Raw genomic sequence first — 14,327 nt, forward strand, 5'->3', positions numbered from 1 at the left:
TTCCGTGGACAATGCATTAACGAGTCATAATTTAAGTTTTTATTCATTTTATTATGCAAAACGTAGAGTGCTACACTCTGGAGACACCGTCTGAAAAGTTCATATACATTAGAACTCATCAATATTCATGTTTACCTCAAATAAGGTCTGTCCACGGAGAGCCTATTTAGGTACCGTCAAGTAAGTTACAGGTGTCACTTGCTGATGTTGGGAATTGGAGTTGGATTTTGGTGAGTTTCACCACTGCATGCCCACCCGTAACTTATTTGAAGGGGCCTCCACAGGGTTTACGTGGACAATGAGTTAATAGGTCATATGTCATAAATACAATGATTTTATCTAGTAATACCAGCTTTACAGTGCTCAGGAAACACCGTCCAGCAGATTCATGTATGTCGGAGCTCGTGAAATGGCTTAATTTGCATAAAAAATGCACCGTCACGGAAAGCCTGTGGAGGCCCCGTCAAATAAGTTACAGCCGTCACTTGTCAATTGCCCACCCTTAACTTATTTGACGGGGCTTCCACAGGCTTTCCGTGGACAATGCATCAGCAAGACATAATTTAAATTTATTATCATTTTATCATGCAAAACGTACAGTGCTACACTCTGGAATCACTGTCTGACAATTTCATATACATTACAACTCATCAACTTTCGGTGGACAATGCGTTAATAAGTCATATTTCATGAATGCGATGATTTCATCGGCTAACACCTACAGTACAGTACTCAGGAAACACCGTCCGGCAGTTCCGTGTGCATCGGAGCTCTTAAAATGGCATAATTTGCATAGAAACGACTCGACCATCTCTAACTTATTTGACTTTTTTTTTTTTTAATGGGATAGATTGCACGTGGGACGTCCAGGATCTCAGCTTCTGGACGAGCTGTCCGGCTCAAACCCTGTTCCGTGGCTACTCTGGACACGCCCTGTCTATGCTGTGAATTGTGAAAAGATCCGAGAAACTCAAAATTTTACACTACCCTAAAAGGGGCTATGACTTTTGGACTGGTCTCCTGTAAACAGGTCTGTATGTAACTCTCCATGTCCAAAGGCATCCTTGACAGTCCATCAGCATCCCGGTGTGTGCGGCCTGGTCTATATTTGATGGTAAAATTGTAGTCAGCTAACTCTGCTATCCATCGGTGGGTGGTGGCATTGAGCTTGGCTGTGGACAACACATATGTCAGCAGGTTGTTGTCTGTTTAGACCACAAAGGAAGTTGTGTGATAAAGGTATTCCCGGAATCGCTCACAAATGGCTCATTTCATTGCAAGGAATTCCAGTTTCCCAGAGTGCAAATGATAATTCTTCTCGGGAACCGTTAGTGTCCATGATCCATAGCCAATCACCACCAGCTTCCCTTGCTGCCTCTGATATAGTACGGCACCCAGTCCGTCTTGTGATGCATCACAATGCAAGATGAAGGGCTGTTCGAAATCAAGGTAGCCTATGATCAGAGGGTGAAGCAAGAACTCAAGCAGCTGGTTGAGGACATTCTGGTGTTGTTCTGTCCAAATTATAGACTGACTGGAATTAAGTTGTGCTGGTTTTCTCCCTTTTCCCACACCCTTCCTCCAGATTTCCCCTTTACCACCTGCCACCTTTCCTGGAGGCTTTCCTGCTGACAATAGTTCATAGAGGGGTTTGGCAATTTGGGAAAAACTGGGAATATATGTGCGATAATATGACAAGAACCCCAGCAGTTGTCTCAGGTCACCTAGAGTCTTAGGCTTACGGTCTCTTAGTGCTTGTACGGGTGCAATTTCTTTGGGGTCCATAGTGTAGCCCCCTTTAGAGACTATTTTACCCAAGAACTTTACCTCAGCCCTGAATAATTCACACTTCTTAGATGTGAGCTTCACCCCATGTCTCTGGTAACGGCGTAACACTTCTCTGACATCCCAGAGATGCTCCTCAAATGTCTTACTGTGCACAAGGTTATCATCCAAGTATGGAAGGTAGGTGTCATCCCTTAGTCCCGCTAAACATTCCTCCATACTCCGCTGGAACTCGGCGGGGGCGGAGGACAGCCCAAAAGGGATCCGGACCCATTCATAAAGGCCCCAAGATGATATGAAAGCTGTGTATGGTCGGCTGCCCTCCTCCATGAACCCCTGATGATATGCCTTCCCCTGGTCCAGGACTGACAACCATGCACTCCCACTTAAACTGTTTAGCATGTCCTGTACCCGTGGAATAGGGTGACGGTCTGGGATGGATTTGCGGTTGAGCTCGCGGTAATCTATACAGAGGCGTAAACTACCGTCTTTCTTCCGTACACAGACGACTGGAGATGCATAAGAGGAGCGAGACTTTGAATCCATCCTTTATTCAAAAGGTCTTCCAAATATTCTTTCACCTCTTTATGTAGTGGTGTTGGCACGGAAACGTAAGTACACTTTACTAGAGACATGTCACTTCACCGGATTTTCATTTGGAGGGATGGGATGTACCCCACATCATTCTCATCCTTCGAGAATGCTGCATACTCCTCCCTCAGCAGCTGCTTAACTTTTCCCTGTTGCTCTGGTGTGAGATGATCAATTGACACTGGTGGGTCCCACAGTTTTTCATTAGCATCCTGACCTGTTTTTTCAAACCCATTCAGGCTTGTCACATCCTTACTTTCAGTGACCACTACTCCTACCACACTATCACCACTGTTAGTTCGATCTGACTCTACAATAGCAGGTTTGGTGTCTGCTGGATAAATGGCTCTGACTTGCTGTACTCGTCCTAGTATAGTGCGGGGAGCAAGCATAATGCCCACATTGCTGATGTTGGTTACTAGGATGTGAACTTTTGTCAAGTTTCCCTTCTGAAGACTGATTACCATTCTAGCTACATCCAATCCCTCAGGCCATTGTGGAATAACTTCTGGCTCAAACAGGACTTCCTGCTTTGAAACACAAGGACCAGCCCTGGATTTTCATTTGGAGGGATGGGATGTACCCCACATCATTCTCATCCTTTGAGAATGCTGCATACTCCTCCCTCAGCAGCTGCTTAACTTTTCCCTGTTGCTCTGGTGTGAGATGATCAATTGACACTGGTGGGTCCCACAGTTTTTCATTAGCATCCTGACCTGTTTTTTCAAACCCATTCAGGCTTGTCACATCCTTACTTTCAGTGACCACTACTCCTACCACACTATCACCACTGTTAGTTCGATCTGACTCTACAATAGCAGGTTTGGTGTCTGCTGGATAAATGGCTCTGACTTGCTGTACTCGTCCTAGTATAGTGCGGGGAGCAAGCATAATGCCCACATTGCTGATGTTGGTTACTAGGATGTGAACTTTTGTCAAGTTTCCCTTCTGAAGACTGATTACCATTCTAGCTACATCCAATCCCTCAGGCCATTGTGGAATAACTTCTGGCTCAAACAGGACTTCCTGCTTTGAAACACAAGGACCAGCCCTCACTCCACACTTCACCATGTTTGTCTGTCCTGCTGCAACTACTGTAGTAATTCGTCCAACTTTCACTACTCACACTATTTTGTATCATTCGTATCAATACAACAGCTTTTTTGCAGTCACAGGAGAAAGCTTCCTTTACCACTTCTGGGATAACATCAGGGTGCTGCTCCATTCCCTCTGTCACCAGATGTTGAATAACATTGTAGCCAATGATTGGGGGCTGCCCCACGCCTTGTTCATTTGAGACAAGCACAGGCACCAAGAGTTCTGCCTGGGACCCTCTTTTCGGCCCTAGTTGGAATTTCAGCTCCACCCATCCAGAGAAGGGTATATCGGTTTGGTTTGCCGCTCGGCCAATGAGTGTTTCACCTTCTTCCAGCAGCTCACTCAGGCTGCGTGTCTCAATGTGAGGAAAGCAAGTTTTCTTCCATTCCTCATTGATGATGGTCACCTGCGATCCAGTGTCCCAGAGCGCCTGCATAGGCATGCCTTCAAAGAAGCAGTCAACCATACAACTTGGACCAATGAGGTTCTCCAATCTCGCTTTATGTCGCAAGGGTATGTGGTTGGCATAGGTGGTAGCTCTAGCATGCTCTGTTTTTCCTCTTTGCTCTAGCTCCGCCTCCAGCTGTTTAATCCTTTGCCGCAGGAGCTCTTGAGTTTTCTCTTGTGATCCACTGTAACCCAAGATAGAGGCTGAGCTGTCTGGTCTCATGGAATGAACAGATATTTTTACATCGCTCCTACCTTCTTCTGGATTATTTGGTGCTCTACAGCCCCGGGCAGCATGACCCACAACTCCACATCTGAAGCAGTGTTCACATCGATTCTCTTCACCTTTTTCCGCTCTGTTTTTCCTCTTTGCTCTAGCTCCGCCTCCAGCTGTTTAATCCTTTGCCGCAGGAGCTCTTGAGTTTTCTCTTGTGATCCACTGTAACCCAAGATGGAGGCTGAGCTGTCTGGTCTCATGGAATTAACAGATATTTTTACATCGATCCTACCTTCTTCTGGATTCTTTGGCGCTCTACAGCCCCGGGCAGCATGACCCACAACTCCACATTTGAAGCAGCACATCGATTCTCTTCACCTTTCTCCTGACACGCTCTGCATCCCTTTCTGTAGCTGGATCTTCCTCTTGTCATACGTTCCAGAGGGTTGTTTTGATTTTTCCTGAGTTTTGCAACTTCCTCTCTCAGGAGTTTAACCATCTCATATAACCCTGTTTCCCTCTGCCCCTCCACTGCTGGTGTCTCTCTGCATTTTCGCCTGACTATATCACTTGACTGTTCTTGAACCAACACTTTGGCAGTCATTTCATCCTGTCTGCATGGATGAGCCTGCATTTCTGGACAGAGTGTGCGTACTTTTGTGACTTTACTCCCCATGTTCTTCTTTTGTTTATTTAGTCTGTCTAACTCATCACCAGCGGCTTCATTCATTTTGTTTATCAGTATTTCATCAGAGATCTTTGAATCATCCAAGTACAGCCTTAGCTGAAATTTAATATGATCACTGATCAGCCCTGTGCCAACAGAGTATAGAAATTTCTTCTGAACATGCTCTGTACTGAAGCATTCACCACCTTCTTCACAAGTGTGCAGCAGCTTCTCTTTTAACTCAATGGCTCTGAATAGAAATGCTTGTGGAGATTCATTGGCATTTTGAGTGATGTTCAATAATTTGTAATACAGGTCAGTAGAACTGTCCTCCTTGAAATGTCCCTTCAGTATTGTTCTCAGCTGTGATAGAGTGAGATCTCTCTTGATTTCAAGCATATTGCGTAGACTCAATCCTGGGCTAATAGCTTTTATTACGGCTTCAATAATTTCTGCTTCACTATGGCCTCTTCTCAATCCTCTGTCCACCTGGTGCATCAAATTAGTGAATGACAATTTATCTTTTTGTCCGCTCTCTCCAATTTGACCACAGACCTTGAAATCCCTCCTCACAGTGACTTCAGGGGCAAGGCAAGTAAATGGTTGCTGTTCTAGGGGCCGATTTTGTTCAATTTTATCCTCTTTCCCTTTTATTTTTACCATTTTATCTCTCATCTCAGTATTTTGTGTGTCCAGTTGAAAGTGACTTTGCTGTAAATCTGTCTCATTCACAGAATACGTTTCAGCCCGTGAAATGCCTGTCGCATTTTTATTGTTGAATCATCCAAGTACTGAAACGTATTCACAGAATACGTTTCAGCCCGTGAAATGCCTGTCGCCATTTTCTTCGTCTTCTCTCTCTCCCTGTGCCTCCATGAACGTCAATATTGACAACAGAAAATGCTTTGCTACGTCTTCTTCCTCGCTATCAATCACAGTATCGATCGACTCCGTAATTCTCTTGATAAGTGTGCGCTTAGTAGGGGCGTTTTCGAGAGAGATTTTGTTACAATCACATACCTCTTTCACTTGATCGAGCCGCAAAAGCCACAGTCTCTCCGTTACACTTTCAGCCAGGGCTTCCAGATCCATCTCGCTCTGATATGCACCCGCTACTCGGACGAGAATCTCCGCTCTCCCGCTGGCTCGCTGGCTCTCTCTCTCATGTCCCCTTTGGCTCGCACTTCTTACAAATCCCAGAGGTGCTTCCAAGTTTGTTGCATGCCGAAAGTAATGAAGTTCCAGGCGTGCTTAATTTGATGGGTTCCTTTTTAATGTTGTTCACGGCTTACATTTATTCGCATTACACAAAATCTGCGTGCCCCTTTTTCACCATCACAGCTAACTAAAACTCTCGCTTCCTCTTCACGCGCAGGCGCACTCTCCTGTAAGTTCGCTAAAACAACATGCCTGCTTGAGCATTACTCATAATAAATTAAGCAGGATTTTATGCTTTTGCACCAACATTTTTAACCACATTTTGTGAATTAACCCCATCATAAATTTAGAAACATAACTATCCAAATGAACTATACACAATAAAATAAATACATATGGGGGGGGGCACTCTCTCTATAACCATTAACATCGCAGGGAATGTTATTATCAGTCCCACACTCTCCCCTCCAAAAATGAATGCCGTCTCGGCATTCCATCATTCCAATCATCACTGTCTTGAACATTAGAGCAAAGTAGTACATAAGGGAGTCAGTCTCAATACTTGATGCTAATTTGTCTTGCAAGTGTCTTCTCGTGACATCTATCTCCCCCTTCATGTCATCCGCTGGAGTAGACACCACTGGCCACATGATGTCTGAAAGGTTGCTCCGTCATGCGACGGGCCACACATCAAGTGCTGAAAAGTTGGAACCTTTGACATACTCTATGCTCTATCAACCGACCCACATACAAGCTGTTATGACTGCATCACTATATTTTAGCCATTTATGTGTCACTGTCTGTATGTATTAAATAAAACCATCTAACGAACTTCCTCTTAATTATGAACTTTATTAACTGTCTTATGACGTCACATTGCGAAATCAAAAACCTCTATGTGTGGGAGAGGGTTTGCCTAATGTATCATATGTCAGTGTTGTGGGTGGATGTCTTTGTCTTAAAGGATACTTTCTCTGTGGCAGGCGAGTTGCTGCTGAGCTGACGTCATCTGCTTAATCTGAAGAGGTCACCTGCCCCCCTTCTGCCATCTCATCTTCATCTTCCACTTCATTTGCAAATGCTTCAGAGTTTCTGTCCTCTTCATCACACATGGGCAGTACATGCTCACCATCTGACTCCTGATACAATACTCCTTCCGTAGCTTTTAATTGGAGCTCATCCTCCTCAGGTCCCAGCTGGCTTTTGATGGGTTCCTTTTTAATGTTGTTCATGGCTTACATGTATTCGCAGTACAGAAAATCTGCGTGCCCTTTTTCCACCATCACAGCAAACTAAAACTCTCGCTACTTCTTCACGCGCGGGTGCCTCCTCCTTTTTCCTTTTCTTTCGCGGACGCCCTCTCCTGTAAGTTCGCTAAAACAACATGCCTGCTTGAGTATTACTCACAATTAATTAAGCAGGATTTTATGCATTTGCACCAACATTTTTAACCACATTTTATGAATTAACCCAATCATAAATTTAGAAACATAACTATCCAAATGAACTATACACAATAAAATAAATACATATGGGGGGGGGCACTCTCTCTATAACCATTAACATCGCAGGGAATGTTATTATCAGTCCCACATATACACAGAGCAGGTGATTGCTGAGGGCCCCGGGCTTCGAGGAGGGGCCTCCATTATCCCCTATACACCATTCCAGCAGTCAAGACAGACAACAAAATACTGGCCTCTTTGTTCATTGGATATTGTTGAATTGTCACCCTGCAATTAAACCAATTAATGTTGCCGTTTCAAAGCGGTCCCGCCGTCTGAATGTTTGCTGTAAGGAGCACATCCTTCAGGTGCTGAAGCTAAAGGCTAAATAGGCAAGAAAAAAAAGAAGTTCAGCTCCCAATGCAGGTGTGTGAGTTGTCATCATCTATTTTGGAGTTATTGCAGAGTATTCTAAATATAAACTTGTTCTGTCGATCACTGCTCAGATGTATCTTCTGAATTCTGCTAATGATTATGTAAGGCAGTGTATTGTGTTATCCACAAGATGTGGCTATAACACAGATTCACCTTTAGCACTGTTTGTCGATACGTGAGTAGTGCGCCATCTGCACTTTCAGTTCACGTTATCAACTCTACAGTCATGGCCAAAAGTTTTGCAAAGTTTGCTGCTTCAGTATTTGTAGATAATTTTTCCACATGTTTCTATGGTATACTGAAAAACAATGATAAGCATATCATAAGTTTTAAAGGCTTTTATTGGCAAAAAATATAATGAGTCAATATTTACAGTGTTGACCCTTGTTCTTCATAACCTCTGCAATTCGATCTGGCATGCTGGATATTAGCTTCTTGGCCAAATCCTGACTGATGGCGATCCATTCTTGCTTGATTAGTTCTCAGAGTTGATCACAATCTGTGGGCTTCTGCTTGTCCACTCACCTTTTGAGGACTGACCACAGGTTCTCTATGGGATTGAGATCCGGGGAGTTGCCTGGCCACGGACCCACAATTTCAATGTAATGATCTTCGAGCCACTTCTTTATCACTCTTGCTTTGTGACATGGTGCTCCATGATGCTGGAAAATACACGGATCATCACCGAATTGCTCATGGATCGCTGGAAGAAGTCTCTCTTGCAGGACATTTTGATACCATTCTTTGTTCATGGCAGTGTTTTGGGCAGAATCATGAGAGAGCCCACTCCCTCGCTTGAAAAGCAACCCCACACATGGATGGTCTCAGGATGCTTCACTGTTGACATGATTTTACCTGACTAGTGCTCATTCACACTTTCACATGTGCTGCTGATATGATTAGTCAATTAATGTTTGCTGGTCATTTTGTGTCAGGATCAAAAAACAGTGAAATTAGTTTTTTTTGTGAAAAGTTCATTTTTTGGCCAATGAAGCTTTTAGCAATTATTTAAAATGCATCTGATCACTCCACACAATAATCTAGAAACAATGGGAATGAGCAGCAAACTTTGCAAAATACAACATTTATGTCACTGCTAAAACTTTTGGCCATGATTGTAGACTGTTTCTCTAAGTTTGGATTAAAGACTCTTGTTGCCTGATAATTTGTCTCCCTGAGCTTTTGATACAGGATGGAGTTCCAGTATGTTTCTTGGAATAAGGTATTTTTTTCCTCCATGAAATACATGTTTAATATCTTTGCTAGTGCGTTTGTTTGTAAATGATCTAAGGATCATTAAATGCAAATTGTGTGTGTTTATGGGATGTTGTTGTGAAAAAGCTAACATTGTCTTTATGACTTTGTATGCTAAAACGTGTACGTTATTTGAACGAATGATTTGACATCCCAAACGTTTTCCAGCTGTGTGTGGAGTTTAAAGATGCTCCCTTAAGCTCTACAGGTGAGCAGTGACGCCATCATTGTTTTCCGCATCACAAATAAAAGTGAAAGTAAATGTTCAGAGTTGATGTTTCTCCATTTAAACAGCCAGAATCGCTTCTATACGGAATATGTTTCATAGGAACCTTTATAAAAGCTAAGCCATGATTAACGTGCAGCTGCTTCATAGAAATCCGGTGATTTTGTGAATCTGTGTAAATAAGGTGAGTGCTGATGCTCAGGTGCTTTACAGTGACTTCCGCATTCATATCTCCTCTAAATGACGTTTAGTTTTATATGTTTAATACTTTCTTTTTCAAGCAGATGAGCGTGGTTTGGTTGGTGTGTGGTGTTGTCTGTGGTGTATTTGATCATTTGTTAACACACGACTAACATTGTGTATCTGAGTGAACGCCGCGTCTCATCATCTGTTGCTCTCAGGATCCGTTCAGCTGAATTATTGAGTTTGTTTCTCATTTCTATTCAGAGTCAGTGCTGGAGATCAGATTCTGCTTCATCATGGATGACACACAAACATCCACAGATGAAGATCGTTCTCCAGGATGCAGGTACTTTGAATAAACTCTGTATTAAATCACATTGAATGATGGTAGATGGGAGTCTCCAATGTGTTTGTGTGTTAAAATAAAGATTTTATTATTATTTGTTTTAAGTCAAAAAGCCTCCTCATGGAGTGTTTTTGATGAAAAATACTTCAAGACCTTAAAAGAAAATGATTATCATCATAAAGGATTAAATCTGTTTTTATTATAGCCCAGTTCAGCTGAAGAGATCAGAAGCAGAGCCCAGCTGTGTGTCTGTGAGGAGTGACAAGTCTGTGGGTCGTATAATATCATTTAAGAAAGGAGATACAAAGACTGATCTCGGGTACATTTTTATATAAATATTAGGAAACACTTTTTATAAGAAAACTTATGGTGTATCATCTCATGAATATTCAAACAGTTTTAATGTAGTATAATATTGACTTATTTGTGGTTATAGCTTTTAAGAGTATGATGATTTATAACACAATGAACAAGTTGCATCCACTTAAATTACACTGGATTATATTTCTCATAGTTATAATGTATTATAAGTCTCATATATTGCCATGCAATTTATTTTACTTTACTTAAAGCAGACAAAGACCACTTATAAGTAATAATAATAATATATTTTTTTCTCCAACAGCAATAAGATCAGATGAATCTGTAATATGACCAAGGTTGTAGTTTTTAAATAAAATATATATTATATTATTTAGGCACTTACAAGCTATAGTATGGAACGATATTCCGGACAATTTTCAAATAGAATAGCAAATTGTATTTTCAATTGCGTTTTCAATATGTGGACGCATAAATTGTGACATAATCCAAATGCAATTGCAAATCCTGCATTAGCGTTTGCATTTTCGCTTTCACGAACGCACAGCTACGGCCAAATTTCAAATGAAAAAGCAAAGTCCATTTGCAGCTGTATTTCCCATGTCTTAGGAGTTATGAGCCTGTCATATTTAAATAGCAATGGGAAATACAGCTGCAAATGGACTTTGCTTTTTCATTTGAAATTTGGCCGTCGCTGTGCGTTCGTGAAAGCGAAAATGCAAACGCTAATGCAGGATTTGCAATTGCATTTGGATTATGTCACAATTTATGCGTCCACATATTGAAAATGCAATTGAAAATACAATTTGCTATTCTATTTGAAAATTGTCCGGAATATCGTTCCATACTATAGTTTGGCAGCATGTTCTAATTCAACATGCCATGGGAATCAAACTAACTTAACATGTTCTTAAATTTATATTGTTTATTTCTTACTCCTTGACAGTTCATCAGACTGTTAATGATTTAATCTGTGCCATCTCTTGAATAACTGAAGGTCAGGTTTTTCCATCACTCATCATTTGAACCCATTTTACACATGGCTCTCGATTCTGACTTATACTTGCTCTTGTGAAAATGTACCATAGTTCTTTACCAGGCCAACAATTACTTTTTTATTTTTTATTAATCTATATAGCATTTGTTAAGAAAAACAACAGCCTGTACATTTAGAAACAAAAGATTAAAATAAATCTATAGGGAAAAATAGTTTGAATTGTTAAAACATGTTTGATATTTACGATTTGAGTTTGGGGGCACTGTCTCGATCGGGAGCAGTTAAATAATTGTAATGTCACCAAACAATAGAGGATTTTTTTTGGATACAAAATCTTTTTGACAAGCCTCGAATCGGGCCACACCCCCCCGATCGTTCGGGGGTGCAAATCTGCCTTAAAATCGTCTTTGGCCACTCTTGAGTTTACATGTAGTTGCAAAGTTGCTTATAGTCAATAGACTAAGGGGACCATCAAAACAAAATGTAACCTTATTTTATATATATATATATTGTAACGGGGTGGAAGGAACACGCGACAAGGAGAGCTCAAATAAATACCCCGGAGGGTGGATTTATTCCCAGGGAATGTGCTTAAGTGAGTGCGCTGTGTCCTGAGGTGAGTCGAGGCTTCTCCGTGCGTGAGTCGGTGCTTCTCCGGGAGCGTGATCCAGTGTCAGTGAGTCCGTGCGGCGCTTTTTCAGTTGAAAGTATTATAAATGAGCTTAAACTAGCTCACATCAAAATTAACATTAGCCTCACAGGAAACACTCAAAAATCACTCCGTACCAAACCACTCACAAGATGTAGTAAGATACTGTGCAGATCTATATAAACAAGGTTAAGATATGATAGTCCATTATAAATGAAGTTAAATGAGTTTGATTTTAATATGGTGTTTATTGTGTGTTATAAATGATCATATGTACTCTTAAAAGTAGGGTTGGGCGTTATCACTAATTATCGATAACGATAATTATCACCATATAATTTTCCTCGATAACATGATATGAAGAGTTCGATAAATGTTCGATATATCGTTTATGCGCCAAAAGTGGAACGAAACAGCACTAATTATTTGAAGCGCGAGCTGACCAGAGCAGATGCGTTTACTCGGTCACGCGACACTAAACAGCGCTGTGAGATCCAGTGTGAAACGCTTGAATCAAAGTCCCTTTAAGGGAAGTCAATTCACTCGGAGGCCATCTTTGAAATGCCTCTCGGGCATGCAAGTGCAGCTCCTATCTCTTTAAATGGGGAAACATCAAATTCTCCAAAACTGTTCACTAAGCTTATGATTAAAGTTCATATTTGAAATCACTAATGAAATCTGACAACAACTTTGTCATAACTGTTATTTATTTTGCTCAAATAGCATTAAAAAAGCTTATTTTTCAGGCTAGACCCGCCAGTGTGCATGCACAGTCCTGACCGCGCGTCTCAGAACGCTGACTGTTTCTATAGCAGCCAGGACTTCTGACCGCAGCTGCAGACTTCACTGATTAGTGATTGGCTCTTTTACTCAGAAGGCAGGGCTTCGTTCGATAGCGCGGCCATATTGAGCGTTGCATTTTTCCCCATTCAAAACTATACGAGTGACACGTCTTGGGTATTCTATAATAGTCTTTGTTTGAAATCAGTGAAGAACACAAATGGCTCAGTGATTTAAACTAGTTTAAAGTCAGATGAAACAGTGCTGACAGACAGCAGAAACACTGTGCAACGATACAGTCAGAAGGCATTTCAATCTACATATTGCCATCATTTACCATGGATTTACTATAGTAACACTAACTGCATCACGGTACTGTCAGAAATGTGGGTATTTGTATCGAACATTATTATATTATTAATGTAGACATGCATTAAATGTATTAAAGGAGTTATGGTATATAATTACAGCATTTGTGTGATTAAGCTATAGCATGTGTGCATTTAGCCTATACGAAATGTTTTTATACCTAAAAACCATATAGTTCTATTTTTACCATGGTATTGAGGTGTGCTATATGTGTGGTTTAAAACCTGTTTTGTTGTAGCTCATTTCAGCAGAAGAGATCAGAAGCAGAGCCCAGCTGTGTGTCTGTGAGGAGTGACGCGTCTATGGGTCGTATAATATCATTTAAGAAAGGAGATACAAAGACTGATCTCCGGTACATTTTTATATACATTTTATTATAGCATGTCATTTTATATCATCAAAATACTGTATATAGTATTTTCTACATATGAGACATTATTCTTGTACATTGCTAATAGAATTTTTGTTATCTTTATCTGGTATTTTAACATACATTATATGGACAAAAGTATTGGGACACCTCCTTCTAATGAACATGTTTGACTACTTTAGTAATTTCCATGAGCACAAATCTTAATGTTTAAACATATAATGATAGTCTAGGGAATTGTGTGCTTCTAATTGTATAGCAACAGTTTGGACAGGACCCTTTTCTATTCTAACATGACAATGCCTCTGTGTATAAGGCAAGGTTACAAAAAAAGATTGATTCAGTCAGTGTGTTAGAACTTGACTGTTCTGCAGAAACCTTTGGTGTGACTTTAAATGCAGACCTTGAGCCAAAAACTCATCACCAAACAGCAATGACTTGTACATATGGGTACAGTCATTTTAGACTCTTCCAAAACTGTTGCAACAAAGATGGAAATAAACATTTTAAATACATGAATTATGCAGACCAAATTACTAAAGTAGTCAAACCTGTTCATTAGAAGGAGGTGTCCCAATACTTACGGCAATATAGTGTTTCAAAGAGAGCTGCGTTTGTGAAAGCACTCAGTTCTATTTAACTTTATTTATCTTTTGTAATGAAATTGTGTAAATTAAATGACCATGAAGGGCTCTTTAAAGTAATTGTTTAAATAATAAATTAAGATGTACTTTGTTAAATATGGTAATTGAAAGGATTGACTTGAATCTCTCTCTGTTATAGTTCAGTTCAGCTGAAGAGATCAGAAGCAGAGTCCAGCTGTGTGTCTATCAGGAGTGATGAGTCTATGGGTCGTATAATATCATTTAAGAGTGGAGATACAAAGACTGATCTCAGGTCTAATATTTCTGTAAAAGATTATTTGATTTTGATACAGAATACATTAGCTTAGCTTATTTAATAATGCAGTATTTTAATTTTCCAGGCAT

The 14,327-nt window shown here is 40.7% G+C and overlaps 1 protein-coding gene and 1 long non-coding RNA gene across 2 annotated transcripts; one reads left to right on the plus strand and one right to left on the minus strand.

Annotated features, from left to right (window-relative positions):
- Window positions 1–2,889: 2,889 nt before the first annotated feature.
- LOC107575544 (uncharacterized) lies at window positions 2,890–4,546 on the minus strand. The gene is made up of 3 exons (XM_016261905.1): window positions 4,517–4,546; window positions 3,550–4,266; window positions 2,890–3,092 (listed from the first exon to the last, which is right to left on the minus strand). The coding sequence occupies exons 2-3, from the start codon at window positions 4,142–4,144 to the stop codon at window positions 2,890–2,892; spliced, it is 798 nt and encodes a 265-aa protein (XP_016117391.1). The 5' UTR covers window positions 4,145–4,266; window positions 4,517–4,546.
- Window positions 4,547–9,451: 4,905 nt separating this feature from the next.
- Window positions 9,452–13,289, plus strand: LOC107575545 (uncharacterized). The gene is made up of 3 exons (XR_001607894.1): window positions 9,452–9,507; window positions 9,771–9,852; window positions 13,207–13,289. It is a non-coding gene; the product is annotated as an uncharacterized lncRNA (long non-coding RNA).
- Window positions 13,290–14,327: the final 1,038 nt, after the last annotated feature.

This window comes from Sinocyclocheilus grahami, unplaced genomic scaffold (genome assembly GCF_001515645.1).
Source record: "Sinocyclocheilus grahami isolate Dianchi unplaced genomic scaffold, SAMN03320097.WGS_v1.1 scaffold2712.1, whole genome shotgun sequence".
Taxonomy (NCBI): domain Eukaryota; kingdom Metazoa; phylum Chordata; class Actinopteri; order Cypriniformes; family Cyprinidae; genus Sinocyclocheilus; species Sinocyclocheilus grahami.

Coding starts and splice junctions, on each gene's coding strand:
- LOC107575544 (XM_016261905.1), bottom strand. CDS start 4,144: ATGAGACCAGACAGCTCAGCCTCTATCTTGGGTTACAGTGGATCACAA. Junction 3,093..3,549: donor GGTAAAGGAAGCTTTCTCCT/GTGACTGCAAAA, acceptor TTGAAAAAACAG/GTCAGGATGCTAATGAAAAA.